Here is a 15,000-nt window from a genome sequence, read left to right on the forward strand (position 1 = left end):
TTTAAGTAAAACCACCCCCTTTTAATAAATGAGAAGCTTTGAAAGATATAGTGTTCGTCATGTGCACAAATATCCTATATTATCGCCTACTTACACTCTGGCCACACTGTATTGTAAAGCGTGCAGTAACCAGCAGGGGGCGGTGTTGTCACTGCAATGATATGACGGCCGGTGACTGTGGAAGGAGTGCACTGTTAGGCGGCAGATCTTGTATGGAGTGAAGGCATTTAAGGCATTTTTTAGCTGTACACAGTGTTATACATGATGAGAAGTTGCAGCAAAGACTTTAAAGCCATAGCAATGTAGGAATGGTCTCTATACATCCGCAGGACGCCATATAAAGCACAATCCCCCATCATCAGGGGTCAGGCACCAGATAGAAAGGTTTGGCACTGAATGAAACGGATAGAAATGAGCAGATTGCAGGTTGAGAGCAGGAAGGATTGGGCATGCTGGATCTCAATATGCCCAATCCTTTGTTCTCAATGGACACAATCAGGTTCCAAACACTTTATACCTCTCTACTTATTCAAAGTATAAGTACGCTCTGCCGAGCTGAGGGTTCATGTGTACGGGCGAGTCTGGAAGGATAGCATTCAGGGAACAGCTACAGTGTGCGCTCGCCTTTCCTGACCCAAAGCTTTGAAAATAATGGAGCCACTCTGCAGGTAGATCAGTTCCGGAGCTGCCCCGTCTTCTGATAGCGGCTGCAGCCGGGTACTGCAGATCCGCCTCCTATTGATTAGAATGGCAGGAGAATGTGCAGTACCCGGCTGCAGCCGCTATCAGAAGACGGAGCAGCTCCAAAACTGAGCATTTTTGGCCACAGGCTGCCGGCGGTGGCACTCAGAACTGCTGATCAGTGGGGGTGCTGGGTGTCAGACCCCGGCTGATCAGACATTGATGGCCTATCCTAAGTATACCATCAATGTAAAAGTAGTGGACAACCCCAGCTCCTATGCAGACCTATTAGTCTCCATGGTAACAGACTACAAACAAACAAAACCTGTAGTCGCATGTCCTTACATTTTCAACTTATTACATAGAGGCGAAACACACAGAGGAGGGCCCCAATGTGAGATGATATAAGGGCCACTTCTAGTCCACTAGCTCCTCATAATGCACAATTCCGTCGGCTATGGAGGTGGATAAGACCCCCGTTACATCAGAGACCCCTGTGCTGCTGTCCAGGTTATACCAATGGATTGTCCGCCTCTTAGCTTACATTAAGCAAGAAACAGGGTGGGATATGCTCTCTCCGTGCCCAAGGGGCTCAGACTACCCCCTCCAATGTCTCCACTTGACGTCTTCCATCAGTAAAGTCCTTCTATATGAAGCGCCTTCACCTTCCTCATCACACATCCTCGTCACACAGCAAACGTCTGCTCCTGTAGGATCCATCCCACAGCCAGGAGCGCAGGGAACACCACACACATGACCCATGTGCCTACATTACTGGACACGGATCAAAAATCTATAAATAGTGCCCATAGGAACTGGGCTCTGGGTGACGGCTACTGTTTGCCCTGGTCCTGGGTAGACAGAAACAATGGTGGCTTCAGGACTAAACTATACAGTTCCCACGGATATGCATAGATCTGCGCAGGAGCTGCAGGCACCAAACAATGTCTAACAAATACAATTTCCATGTCTCAGCGACATCTTCAATCATTCTCGCCCCGCCTGGTGGTCACATGACATAATTGCGCCATGTGGGATAGATTTTATATACAGTATATATATTATACACATACACGATATATATATATTATATATATATATATATATATATATATATATAAAAAAAAAAATATATATATCCATCCATCATACAGTGTGTGTGTGTAAATATCATATGGTGTGTGTGTGTGTATATATGTGTATATATATATATATAAAATATGTATATATATATATACTGTATATATATTACACACATACATGTACACACTATATGATATATATATATATATATCATATAGTGTGTACATGTATGTGTGTAATATATATACAGTATATATATATATACATATTTTATATATATATATATATATATATATATATATATATATATATAATTAATAATAATAATAATAATTTTATTCATTTATATAGCGCTATTAATTCCACAGCGCTTTACATACATTGGCAACACTGTCCCCATTGGGGCTCACAATCTAAAGTCCCTATCTGTAGGTCTTTGGAATGTGGGAGGAAACCGGAGTACCCGGAGGAAACCCACGCAAACACAGGGAGAACATACAAACTCCTTGCAGATGGTGTCCTTGGTGGGATTTGAACCCAGGACCCCAGCGCTGCAAGACTGCAGTGCTAACCACTTAGCCACCGTGCCGCCCATATATATATATGTGTAATATATATACGTATGTGTGTAATATATATATATACAGTATATATATATATATATATATATACAGTGATATATATATATATATATATATATATACACATATACATACATATATATACACACACACACACACACAAAGTATATACAAACGCACAAATATACTCACATAGTAATATATATTGTACAGATATATGTTATATATATATATATATATACACAGTACAGACCAAAAGTTTGGACACACCTTCTCATCTCTAGAACAACTGTTAGGCCAGAGTCACATTTGCGAGTGCCTCACGTGTAGCTAGCGCGAGTCTCTCATTGAATCACCCGGCACGGACTCGCACAGGAGCGGGTCGGTTGCATGTATGTCTATGCAGCTGAGACGCTCCTGTCCGTAGAGTGTGAGTCCGTGCCGGATAATTCAATGAGAAACTCGCGCGAGTTACACGTGAGGCACTCGCAAGTGTGACTCTGGTCTTAAGAGGAGACTTTGTGCAGCAGGCCTTCATGGTAAAATAGCTGCTAGGAAACCACAGCTAAGGACAGGCAACAAGCAGAAGAGACTTGTTTGGGCTAAAGAACACAAGGAATGGACATTAGACGAGTGGAAATCTGTGCTTTGGTCTGATGAGTCCAAATTTGAGATCTCTGGATCCAACCACCATGTCTTTGTAGAAAAGGTGAACGGATGGACTCTCTATGCCTGGTTCCCACCGTGAAGCATGGAGGAGGAGGTGTGATGGTGTGGGGGGGCTTTGCTGGTGACACTGTTGGGGATTTATTCAAAATTGAAGGCATACAGAACCAGCATGGCTACCACAGCATCTAGCAGCGGCGTGCTATTCCATCCGGTTTGCGTTTAGTTGGGCCATCATTTAGTTTTCAACAGGACAATGACCCCAAACACACCTCCAGGCTGTGTAAGGGCTATTTGACTAAGAAGGAGAGTGATGGGATGCTACGCCAGATGACCTGGCCTCCACAGTCACCAGACCTGAACCCAATCGAGATGGTTTGGGGTGAGCTGGACCGCAGAGTGAAGGCAAAAGGGCCAACAAGTGCTAAGCATCTCTGGGAACTCCTTCAAGACTGTTGGAAGACCATTTCCGGTGACTACCTCTTGAAGCTCATCAAGAGAATGCCAAGAGTGTGCAGAGCAGTAATCAAAGCAAAAGGTGGCTACTTTGAAGAACCTAGAATATAAGACATATTTTCAGTTGTTTCACACTTTTTTGTAAAGTATTTTATTCTACATGTGTTAATTCATAGTTTTGATGCCTTCAATGTGAATCTACAATTTTCAGAGTCCTGTAAATAAAGATAACTCTTTGAATGAGAAGGTGCCCAAACCTTTGGTCTGTACTAATTATATATATATATACATATATACACACACACACACACACACACATATATATATATATATTATTCTTAAATTTGGGGGGTGGGGGGGGGGGTTATTAATTTAAATAAGAGTTTTACTTAAAGTTTCTATTATACTCCATGAAAAGAGTCAACCACACTAAGAAAATGTCTATGAGGGGGTGGAGGATTAGCCATCGGGTAAGCTACGGGGGAATAATTTGGCCTTTATTAAGGGCTTCTCCTGGATAGGCGCAATAGCAATCACCGAGATGATGCAGATATATGAAGGACTAACTGCCATCGAAGATCACCTTACTGGCAAAGCTGCAGATATCGTGGAACTACACCTCCCAGCATGCCCCGACAGCTGCAAAGCAAGCTGGGACCTGTACCTTCACAACTGGGGAGCCAGACTGATCCCTAAAAAGTATATAATCCCTTTGCAATGAGGATCTGTATTGACAACACACATTCACACCCAGAATATTAACCCTGTCTGCTCCAACAATTAAAAGAAAAATAAAATAAAATAAAGATCACAGTAAAACAAATTTACATTCTCGAAAAGATATAGAAACCTCACAATATTAATAATATAATCTCTGGAATAAAAATGTCATACTTGTGCGTATTCTTGTTCTTGGCATTACACGACTACTAGCATAAATAAATAGATATATCTTTATATATATTGGGTCTTGTGGGCAGTGATCTCTCTGTATAATATATACCTCTATGCTGTTACAGCAAAACTACAAGCCAGCATTGCTGGTCACCGGTACAGGCCAGGATGCCTCCTCTCCGAGCCACCAGGGATAAGGAAGGTCGAAGACACAAATGGCACTTAGTTTGGTGGAGGTGACGAGCATAGTTTGGTGGAGGTGACGGGCACCAAGAACATGGCTGTAATCAGAGTATCAAATAACTGGAATTTTTTTTTGCTGATTTAAAATACTGCTCTCCAGATCCTCCATCAGCGATGGCGTCCTCTTATCCAGCAGTGTGTGTATGGTATATATATTATTTCTTTTTGCTCAGGAAGTACTTGAAGAACTCATAGACGGACCAGGCGATGGCCGTAGAAGGCATCTGATAAATGACCCGTGCTTGCACGCCCTTGAAATACCCTCCTATCCCTCCGAGCTGGTACACCGTCCTTATGGTGTTGGCCAGGCCTGAGAGATGTCCGCTGATGTTTACCGAGCTGAGGGCCATGTTCTCTTGAGTGTTTAGTAAAGTTTTGCAGACGTCTAACGGAGTGGTGGCTGCGGCGGCCACGGCCCCGGCGATTGCTCCGGAGATGATGTGCGAGCCGGGGTGGTACTGCCGCTGGGGATTCAGCTGCTCTTGGGTGAACTCATAGGTTATGAAGTGAATGGCTTGGAAAGGGATGTTCATGAGGAGCTGGGTGGTGTAGCTGCGGTAGAAGGCCCCCACCCCCTCGGTCCGGCTGACGGTCCGGATGCAGTGCAGCATGCTCCGGTAGGGGGAGTTGTACATCTGCATTCTCTGCTTCACCACTAGTGATAGGGGAAAAAAAATAGATAATCAGCATTTTCTATATACTTTTATGAGTAAATTTACAAGTCATGACGGTGTTCCCATATAAGATTTATGGAGATTTTCCGACACTTAGCAAAAAAAAAAAAAAAAAATCAAATCTATTTGTTCTTCCCCATCGTAAACTTCTGCATGCACCGAGCACAGGGAGAGCACGAGGCCGATCTCTCCTCCTCTCCGAAGCCGCTCGTTCTGGGGGTAACAAGCAGCAGCCCTTGATAGGAAGCATCGATGAAAGGGGGGGGGGACGTCGCACCGTACTGTGCCGCTCACTCCATTATAGTCAGTGAGCGCACGCAGTGCTGTGGTTAAGGTGTAGGCAGTGCACGCTCCGGTCAAGTGAGCACAGTCAGAGTCAGGGGACTACTCAGCAACCAAACAGAGGAAGACGAAACACCGCACCTAGTTCTGGGCCACACCAAGAGGATACAAAACCCCCTCGTTTGCATGTGGCATATAAACATGGGTGGAACAATTGCGGTTGCAGGGGTCATGATCATGACCAGGCCTAAGGTTGGGACCTCAACCAGTGGTGTACCGCCAATGGCGGAAGGCCACATGACTGCTATGGGACCCGTAAGTCAGGGGGGCCCAATGCCAGCGCTGGCACCGAGCAGCTTTCCCTCAGCACCAGCTTTCCCATGCTCTCCTATACATCTTTAGCTCAGGACCTAGCTTTCCCATGCTATATCATTCCTCTATTCTGATATCCATCTTGTCCTCAGCACCCAGCTTTCCCACATCTTGCTATGCATCCTTCCCTCAGCACCCAGCTTTCCCAAGCTCCGATATCAAGGGCAAGCTGGGTGCTGAGGGAAAGATGCATAGCAGAGCATTGGAAAGCTGAGTGTTGAGGACAAGATGGATATCCGAACATGGAAAGTTGGGTGCTGATGGATAGAGCCAAGTGTCAGCGTAATTATCCTGTACCCTGAGGGGGGCCCCGTTCCAAATTTTGCACCGGGGCCCATCCAACTCTTGTTATGCCACTGCATTTAAAGTGTTTTCAATCGAATTACATTACAACAATGAAATGTATTCTGCCAATATGATCTTAATTGGGGACAAATCTCCTTCATAACGGTTTGCTTTTTTTTGTTTAGTTTCCATTTCCGGGGTGACAGACTGCCCTTAAAGGGAATCTGTCAGGTTTTTGTTATGTACTCAGAGGATATCATACGAGGTGGGGGTTAAACCACTCATTTCAGGGACCTGTCACTTATTAGAGTGTGTTGCAGTTTCCACACAAGGAATGTTTTATCAGCAGGAGATAATCAGTGACAGGACTACGGTGCATGCAACATGCAAGCCCTGGTCCGACCAGATCTCGTCCGGTGATAAGCAGCTCACTATCAATAGACAATGTACACAGGGAGCTGTGATGTGAGCAGGGTTTTCTTTCTCAGACCGGCTTCATTCCACTACTAAGAACTCTGTTTCACAACTGCTGCACCCAGTAAAATAAGTAGCACATCGCTGGAATCAGGGTCTTTTATTCTCATTCTGCTATCAGATGAGGTAGCAAAAACCCGGTGACAGATTCCCTTTAAGTTAATTTCACATATTGCCATTAGAGCTGTAGGAAAATGCTTTTGCTGTAGATAACTATCTTACAGCCAGAAACAAGTGACCGGTCTCGCTTCTATCTGGTGGTAAGGAAACTCTCTGCAGCAGAAGCCCCCCAATACAAGACTAAGCATGGCCGTCCTATATGTAAAGGGACCAGAGGATCTCACACACTTTCTACACGATTAATCTGTCTTTTTAACATCCCCTTAAAGCCATCAAGGAAACTGAACTCTATACAGTAAACTACGGCCTGCAGGGTTAATGATTACACGGCCCGTAGGCTCACTACAGATTACACGACGTGCTACAGCTTTTACCATAGTAAATACCTTAAGACTAAATGAAGCCGCCCCGGGGTGACGGAAACAGAGGTGACATTTCTACATGAATATGCTTCAAGGGACATTGTCACTTCCGGATGAGGCCAGAGTCCATAAACAAATATTTAGCGGATTAGTATCAGAAAAATAAAAAAAAATAAAGGGTTACTGATATAATCATCAGATAAGAAGTGAAGCAACCTCCGCTATATCTTGTATAAGGCTCTGAGCCCACGTTGCTTTTTTTGTGCTTTTTTTCTGCACATAATAAAGCATGTCTTGGCAGAAAAAAAATATTTTTATTGTGTTTATGTGTTTTTTCATATGAGTTTTTCCTGCTTTTTTTAAGTCATGGCGATGGCGGGGGTTCAGGTGCTGTACCCCCACGATCGCCGCTGGGTCTCTGGCTGATGCTACAGCCGGGACGCGGCTCTCACTTCCCAGAGTGGTACCCGCAGCACTCTCTGCAGCATTCAGGGGGGTAAAGTGCCATCAGTGCAATCGCAGCATTCTGGAGGCAGGGAGAGGAATCTCTTACCTCTTCCTGGCGATCGGGTCCCTTTAATGTGATCACAAGGACACCATCGCTGCCAGAGTAACCCTGGGTCTTCACCATGATGACCCCGGGTTACTGAGCTGCAGATCGCCTCACACACCATGCTGTATGCATAGTATATGAGGCGAAGCGCTGCGCTATAATCCCCTGTAGTGATAAAGCAGTGCAGGTCATTATAGAAACACAGAAAAAAAAAAACAATTGACACGCTGCTTCTTTTTTCAGCAACAAAATTTGCAAGGAAAAAAAGCAGCAGCGTGTGCACAGCAAGTCAGGATTCTCATAGACTTTGCTGGGAGGCTTTTTCTTTGCTTTTATGGATTAACAAAAGCAAGGAAAAACGCATGGAAAAAATGCAAAAAACGCACACGGCCTTACAACTGTTTGACATTTTCAGAACCTCTGCTGCTTTAAGGCCGCTTTCACACATCAGTTTTATGCCATCAGACACAATCCGTCAAAAACCTGAAAAATCAACAGATGCCGGATCCGTTTTTTCCCCCATAGACTTCTATTAGCGCCGGATTGTGTCTGATGGCCCTGCGTTCCATCCGGCTTTCGCCGGATTCGGCAAAATTTGCTTGTCTGGCGGCCAGGTTGAACGCTGAGGGGAACGTTTTTTGTCTCCGGTGAAAAAAACGTATCGCGCCAGATCCGGCGCCGTACTGCGTTATACCATTTTATAATGGAAGCCTATGGACGCCAGATCCGGCGTAATGCGGCAAAAAAACGGATATGGCCGCCGGATCCGGTTTTTTGAAATGAGCATGCTCAGTATCACAATGGATCCCTCAAAAAACTGAAGGAACTGATGGAAAAAACTGATGCAACTGATCCGTTTTTTCGCCGGATTCGTCGCATCAGTTTTTTTGCTGGATCGTGCCTGATGCCAAAAAACTGATGTGTGAAAGCAGCCTAAGTGAATACCAAAAAAAAAAACACAAAACAAAAAACCTTGTTTGCAATCTAGGATTGATAAACACTTCTTCATTCATCTTATCTATTCCTACTCTCACACAGCTGCAGTTTGTTGCAATGTGTCAGTGTATGAATATTCGGCCTGGGCTCCCAGATGGGAGATTTTGCACCAGTTTAACCAGTCCAGGGTTCCTGAAAAAAAAAAAAATGTTCCTCTGTGGTCTCACAGTAGTCGATATTCCCACAAAAAGGGGGATGAGGACTATTGTGCAGATGGCGGCTGTGGATAATTCTGTACGTTCTACAGTGTCTCTATAAGTCACCATGCCACCAACACAAGCCGCGGTGCCAGCACACTGCATGCCCCGGCCTCCTCTGTTGCACACAGTGTCCGGCTCTGCGCAGCACAGGACGGAGTCTTCTCACATGAACCAATCCGAGTCTTGTCCTGGATCGGTCCAAATGTCCTGCCGAGACTCACTGGCCTATATTTCTAAATGTACACCTGTGTAAGCAGGACTAAAGATGGCTATACACATTAGTCCGGGATCAAACAGCCATATTTGATGATCCATATATTGACCGCAGTGCCATCCGACCATCCAAAATGTAAATGGGTGTCCTGACTTTCCTCAACAACAGATGTTGGGCAAAAAAAATGTCTTTCATATTAGGATGGGTTCAGACAATGCACGAACCGACCTCAGGAGTCTGTATATTCAGGTCAGGAGACTTCCTACGTTCGGTCCATGCATTGACTGTCTGAACCCATCCTAATATGAAAGACATTGTTTCCCCAACATCCGCTGTTGAGAAAAGTCAGGACATTGTGTACATTTTGGATAGTCTTGCCAAACTCACCAGGTCTGATGTACCATCGTGTGTGCATGAGGTTGATAGTGGGTACTTAAACTGTCCCTGACAACAGATATAAGATATATTGGATCCCAGTGACCTATTCATTTGCTTCCATGGTGAATAAGAACCTACCATAAGTTTGACAGCAGCTTTCACATAGAAAACACAAGCACACTCACCCAAATTGAGCAGGCATGCATATTCGGGGGTGAATGGAGAGGATTCGCAGTTGGCCAAACGAACACATTGATTAAGATTAACCATATACATTGGTGTCAGGCAAACATGCAGATGACTGCAATTTGGCCCACCCCCAACATACCCCTGCATGCTCAACTCGGGTGAGTGTGCATATGTGCTCTATAAGGCCATGTGCCCACGGGACGCTCGTACCTGCGGATGTATCCGCAGGTACGGCCGCACGTTTCCCGCAGCTGCCTGCCGGCAGCCGCAGCTATTTTTAGCTGCGAGTTTCCAGCGGAATAGCTGCGGGAAACATGCGGAGATTCACGCGATTTACCTGCGGACGTCCCGGCCTCTATCTCCATAGCGGAGGGCCGGGATCTCCGCAAGTAAATCCGCATGAATAATTGACATGCAGTTAGGTGCGGCTGAGGGATCTCCGCAGGAGATTCCGCAGCCGCACTTTCCGCAGCGTGGACACAGACACTCCCCATGTCCCATAGGGTAACATGGGGAGTGCCTGTACATGCTAGAACCTGCGGATTTATCTGGAAAATCCAGATAAATCCGCAGGTTTTCCGCGGCAAACTCCGCAGCAAAAAGCTCCCGTGGGCACATGGCCTAATAAAACAAGCTGTCAAATATCACTGCTTATCTTCCCTGAGAACATATCTCAGGAGACCCCACACACATTAGATGATTGACTGGTCCTATCGACATCAATGGGCTCTGCAGACATTGATCTGGAGTGTGTGGTCATCTCCCGTCAGCACAGGATCTCACACAGGACTGTTTCCCTTCACCGACAGCAAGAAGAGGAGTTGAAAACAGAATGGAATCCGCTACAAAAGTACATGAGAAAGTTGTGCACTTTTCATTATACGGCAGCGATTCAGTGTTACTTACATAGACCAGAGCTGTAGACCAAGGAATAGAGAGAAGAAAACATAAAAATGGCTAAAAACTATCAAAAGGGATAGAAGAAAAAAAAAAAGCAAGAAAAGAAGTAGAAGGGTCCGAGAGTCAGAGTATTAGCGCACACAGTCAGAGGGGGTGGAAACCTGCCGTACCTTCCGCCGGGTTCATGACGGCATCGTGCAGCACCGTGGCCAGACTTCCTGCCACCCCTGCAAACAAAAGAAGAGTCATATGGGAAACGTGATATTACAGACAGAACAGTAATGGCCACCTGTACAGAAATAGGGTCACAATCCTGTGCACATTACCGTCTGCCTCCATCTTTATAGCAGATTGTGCGGAGGTTTTCATTTTCTAATCACTGAATGCCCTGCACCATCTACAGCTGCCGACACACCTTACATACAAGTCAGATAGGGGGGCAGCAGCGGACCCTCCCTCCCCCGTACACATGCACACCAGGCTATCAGGAGCATGCACGTGTTATAAATGGGATGGGGGGAGGGAGGTACGCTGCAGAGGGAGGTCTCCTGTGAGAACAAAATGATTCGAGAGGCCGAAATCCGACATCCTGGTCCCCTCCACCACTGATCATCTACATTAGGGGAGGATGGAGCAATAAAATACATGTGGACGGCTCAGCCAACAGTAATCTAATGTGTCTGGTCCAATTTTGAGTTAATGAGGTTGTCCTACTTTGACACTAATGACCTAGGCATAGGAGAGGTCTTCAATATCAGATCGCTTGTGGTCCGACACCACCCAGCAGCCTGTTATCACCTAACCAGAGCCCAGCTCTGTGTAGGGTCCATTCTCCACAGCTGCAGACCAGCTCTTACAGAAGTGAATAGGATCTGATCTGCGGTAAACAGGAGCGGCAAAGTATTGAGCGGCGGTGTTTAGACTTTATTGCATCCAGCAGCTATTGGAGCCGATTACACTGGAGCAGTGGTGGGGGTGTCGGGTGTTGGACCCCAACAGATCTGATATGGACTGTCATCAATATCAAAGTGGTGAACAATCCCTTTAAGAGAGAGCATTGTCACTGCGAGCAGTCGCCTCCAGGGGAGCTTACACAGTAACACCATGTAAGCTTCCCCTGCCAACAGCCACATCGCCCTCCTGCCGCCGACAGCCACGTCGCCCTCCTGCCGCCGACAGCCACGTCACCCTCCTGCCGCCGGCAGCCACGTCACCCTCCTGCCGCCGGCAGCCACGTCACCCTCCTGCCGCCGGCAGCCACGTCACCCTCCTGCCGCCGGCAGCCACGTCACCCTCCTGCCGCCGGCAGCCACGTCACCCTCCTGCCGCCGGCAGCCACGTCACACTCATGCCGCCGGCAGCCACGTCACACTCATGCCGCCGGCAGCCACGTCACACTCATGCCGCCGGCAGCCACGTCACACTCATGCCGCCGGCAGCCACGTCACACTCATGCCGCCGGCAGCCACGTCACACTCATGCCGCCGGCAGCCACGTCGCCCTCCTGCCACTGTAAGCCACATCTCCCTCCTGCTGCCGTCAGCCACGTCGCCCTCCTGCTGCCGTCAGCCACGTCGCCCTCCTGCCGCCAACAGCCATGTCGCCCTCCTGCCGCCGACAGCCACATCGCCCTCCTGCCGCCGACAGCCACGTCGCCCTCCTGCCGCCGACAGCCACGTCACCCTCCTGCCGCCGGCAGCCACGTCACCCTCCTGCCGCCGGCAGCCACGTCACCCTCCTGCCGCCGGCAGCCACGTCACCCTCCTGCCGCCGGCAGCCACGTCACCCTCCTGCCGCCGGCAGCCACGTCACCCTCCTGCCGCCGGCAGCCACGTCACACTCATGCCGCCGGCAGCCACGTCACACTCATGCCGCCGGCAGCCACGTCACACTCATGCCGCCGGCAGCCACGTCACACTCATGCCGCCGGCAGCCACGTCACACTCATGCCGCCGGCAGCCACGTCACACTCATGCCGCCGGCAGCCACGTCGCCCTCCTGCCACTGTAAGCCACATCTCCCTCCTGCTGCCGTCAGCCACGTCGCCCTCCTGCTGCCGTCAGCCACGTCGCCCTCCTGCCGCCAACAGCCATGTCGCCCTCCTGCCGCCGACAGCCACATCGCCCTTTTGTCGCCTGCAGCTACGTCGCCCTCCTGCCGCCGGCAGCCACGTCTCCCTACTGCAGCCTTATCCCTGCCTGATTCCGGGCGGCTCTGTCCATTCATTTTTATGGAAACTCAAACAACAAATTTTCAGAGGTCCCATAGAAATGATTTGATAGAGCCACGCTTTTATGAAGGGACCCAGATCTGTAGGACATACATGGCATACTTTACATAAGACAACCCCTATAAACCCACTTGGAAGAAATTAGTGAAAGGATCACCAGATCACGTTCCACACAATTATCGTGGAGGAATCTTGTGATAATTTCAAATTGCAATGTTTTAATACTTAAAGGGAACCTGGCAGCCGGTATATTCTGCCCCATGCACCGGCCGCGGGAGAAACCAGTTTTGTATTTAGGTTCATTCCGGTAATAGGGTCAGATAACACGACATCTACATGAGGTTGGATGGGGAAGGGGGAGGCTTTACCATTAGCCACGTGGCTGTTGCCCACATGATTAATCATGCCTCCTATCGTGGTCTTCATCTTCTCATAGCAGGCGAAGTACAGAGCGTGTGCCGGGCCGGCTCCCAGCATGGTCACGTTGATTCCTCGTAAGGGGGTCAGCAGGCCTTCACTGCGGATCATCTTCCTCAATGCCTCCATCACTCCCCGGTACTGAGCGTTGGGGTCGGGCTGTAAACTCTGCATTCTGGTCTGAAAAATAGCAAAATATAAACACCGGATCAATAGTCACAAAGATAAGAGGCCTAAACCGGGTGTGAGGAGGCCGGACATTAGGTGTCAGGTGCCTCACTGCTACCAGCCTCCACAATCATATCTATTATGCAGAAGACCCCGATTCTTCATATGTGGGGGGTTTTTTGTTTCTCTTTTAAGTCACTTTGCTCTTTTTTGTCTTATGGTATTCATTGACTTTTTTTCTGCCAAATTTGCACATAGGTTCATGAGGGTTTTTTGCATAAACTATAAAAAAAAAATATAAAAAAAACAATTTTTTTGTTTTTAACCAGTTTTGCAGCTCTTTAGTCCAAAAAAAATAAATAAATAAATCGCAAGTTCTAAAACGTCGCAAGACTTGCACAAAGATTTCCAAATGTACATACATGAATACATACATATAATCATTCCAGGCGGGACTAAAGTATAAGAACAGCAACAATTTAGCAAGTTTTTAAAGCGTAACCGTTACATTAATTTTGATGTAATAAATGAATAGTACATATGAAAATAAGCAACTTTGCATCTGATCACAGGAATCAGCTCCTTTCTCCTCCTGCAGTGAGCTTTCATTTTTAAATTTCTCAATTCACGGGAAAAAATCCGTATTCAGCGAAGAGAGATTGTTACATTACTGAGATAGGACATGGCAGATGGTGCTGATAAGACTCCATGGAGAGAGACAGGTTCAAAGGGGAGGAGCTAGAGGCAAGGAGCTAGAGGCAGAGGGGAGGAGCTAGAGGCAGAGGGAAGGAGCTAGAAGGATGGAGCTAGAGGCAGAGGCAGAGGGAGCTAGAGGCAAAGGGATGGAGCTAGAGGCAGAGGGAAGGAGCTAGAGGGAAGGAGCTAGAGGCAGAGGCAAGGAGCTAGAGGCAGAGGGAAGGAGCTAGAGGCAGAGGGAAGGAGCTAGAGGCAGAGGGAAGGAGCTAGAGGCAGAGGCAAGGAGCTAGAGGCAGAGGAAAGGAGCTAGAGGCAGAGGAAAGGAGCTAGAGGCAGAGGAAAGGAGCTAGAAGGATGGAGCTAGAGGCAGAGGCAAGGAGCTAGAGGCAGAAGGAAGGAGCTAGAGGGAAGGAGCTAGAGGAAGAGGCAAGGAGCTAGAGGCAGAGGCAAGGAGCTAGAGGCAGAGGCAAGGAGCTAGAGGCAGAGGCAAGGAGCTAGAGGCAGAGACAAGGAGCTAGAGGCAGAGGGAAGGAGCTAGATGGATGGAGCTAGAGGCAGAGGCAAGGAACTAGAGGCAGAGGCAAGGAGCTAGAGGCAGAGGGAAGGAGCTAGAGGCAGAGGGAAGGAGCTAGAGGCAGAGGGAAGGAGCTAGAGGCAGAGGGAAGGAGCTAGAGGCAGAGGGAAGGAGGCAGAGGCAGAGGCAAGGAGCTAGAGGGAAGGAGCTAGAGGCAGAGGCAAGGAGCTAGAGGCAAGGTGCTAAAGGGAAGGAGCCAGAGGCAAGGAGCTAGAGGCAGAGGCAAGGAGCTAGAGGGAAGGAGCTACAGGCAGAGGCAAGGAGCTAGAGGGAAGGATCTAGAGGCAGGAGGCAAAGAGCCAGAGGCAGAGT

General features: G+C 47.8%; 1 protein-coding gene across 1 annotated transcript in view; it reads right to left on the minus strand.

Annotated features, from left to right (window-relative positions):
- Positions 1 to 2,140: 2,140 nt before the first annotated feature.
- The window catches only part of SLC25A37 (solute carrier family 25 member 37), a 36,645-nt gene continuing 23,785 nt past the window's right edge, over positions 2,141 to 15,000 (minus strand). Inside the window, exons 2-4 of the mRNA XM_075342942.1 lie at positions 13,202 to 13,430; positions 10,774 to 10,830; positions 2,141 to 5,259 (exon numbers count right to left, since the gene is read on the minus strand). Of these exons, the coding sequence (XP_075199057.1) occupies positions 4,760 to 5,259; positions 10,774 to 10,830; positions 13,202 to 13,430 (786 nt within the window). The 3' untranslated portion in view covers positions 2,141 to 4,759. The remainder of the gene's footprint in view (positions 5,260 to 10,773; positions 10,831 to 13,201; positions 13,431 to 15,000) is intronic.

The sequence above is a fragment of the Anomaloglossus baeobatrachus genome, chromosome 4, assembly GCF_048569485.1.
Source record: "Anomaloglossus baeobatrachus isolate aAnoBae1 chromosome 4, aAnoBae1.hap1, whole genome shotgun sequence".
In the NCBI taxonomy this organism is placed as follows: Eukaryota; Metazoa; Chordata; class Amphibia; order Anura; family Aromobatidae; genus Anomaloglossus; species Anomaloglossus baeobatrachus.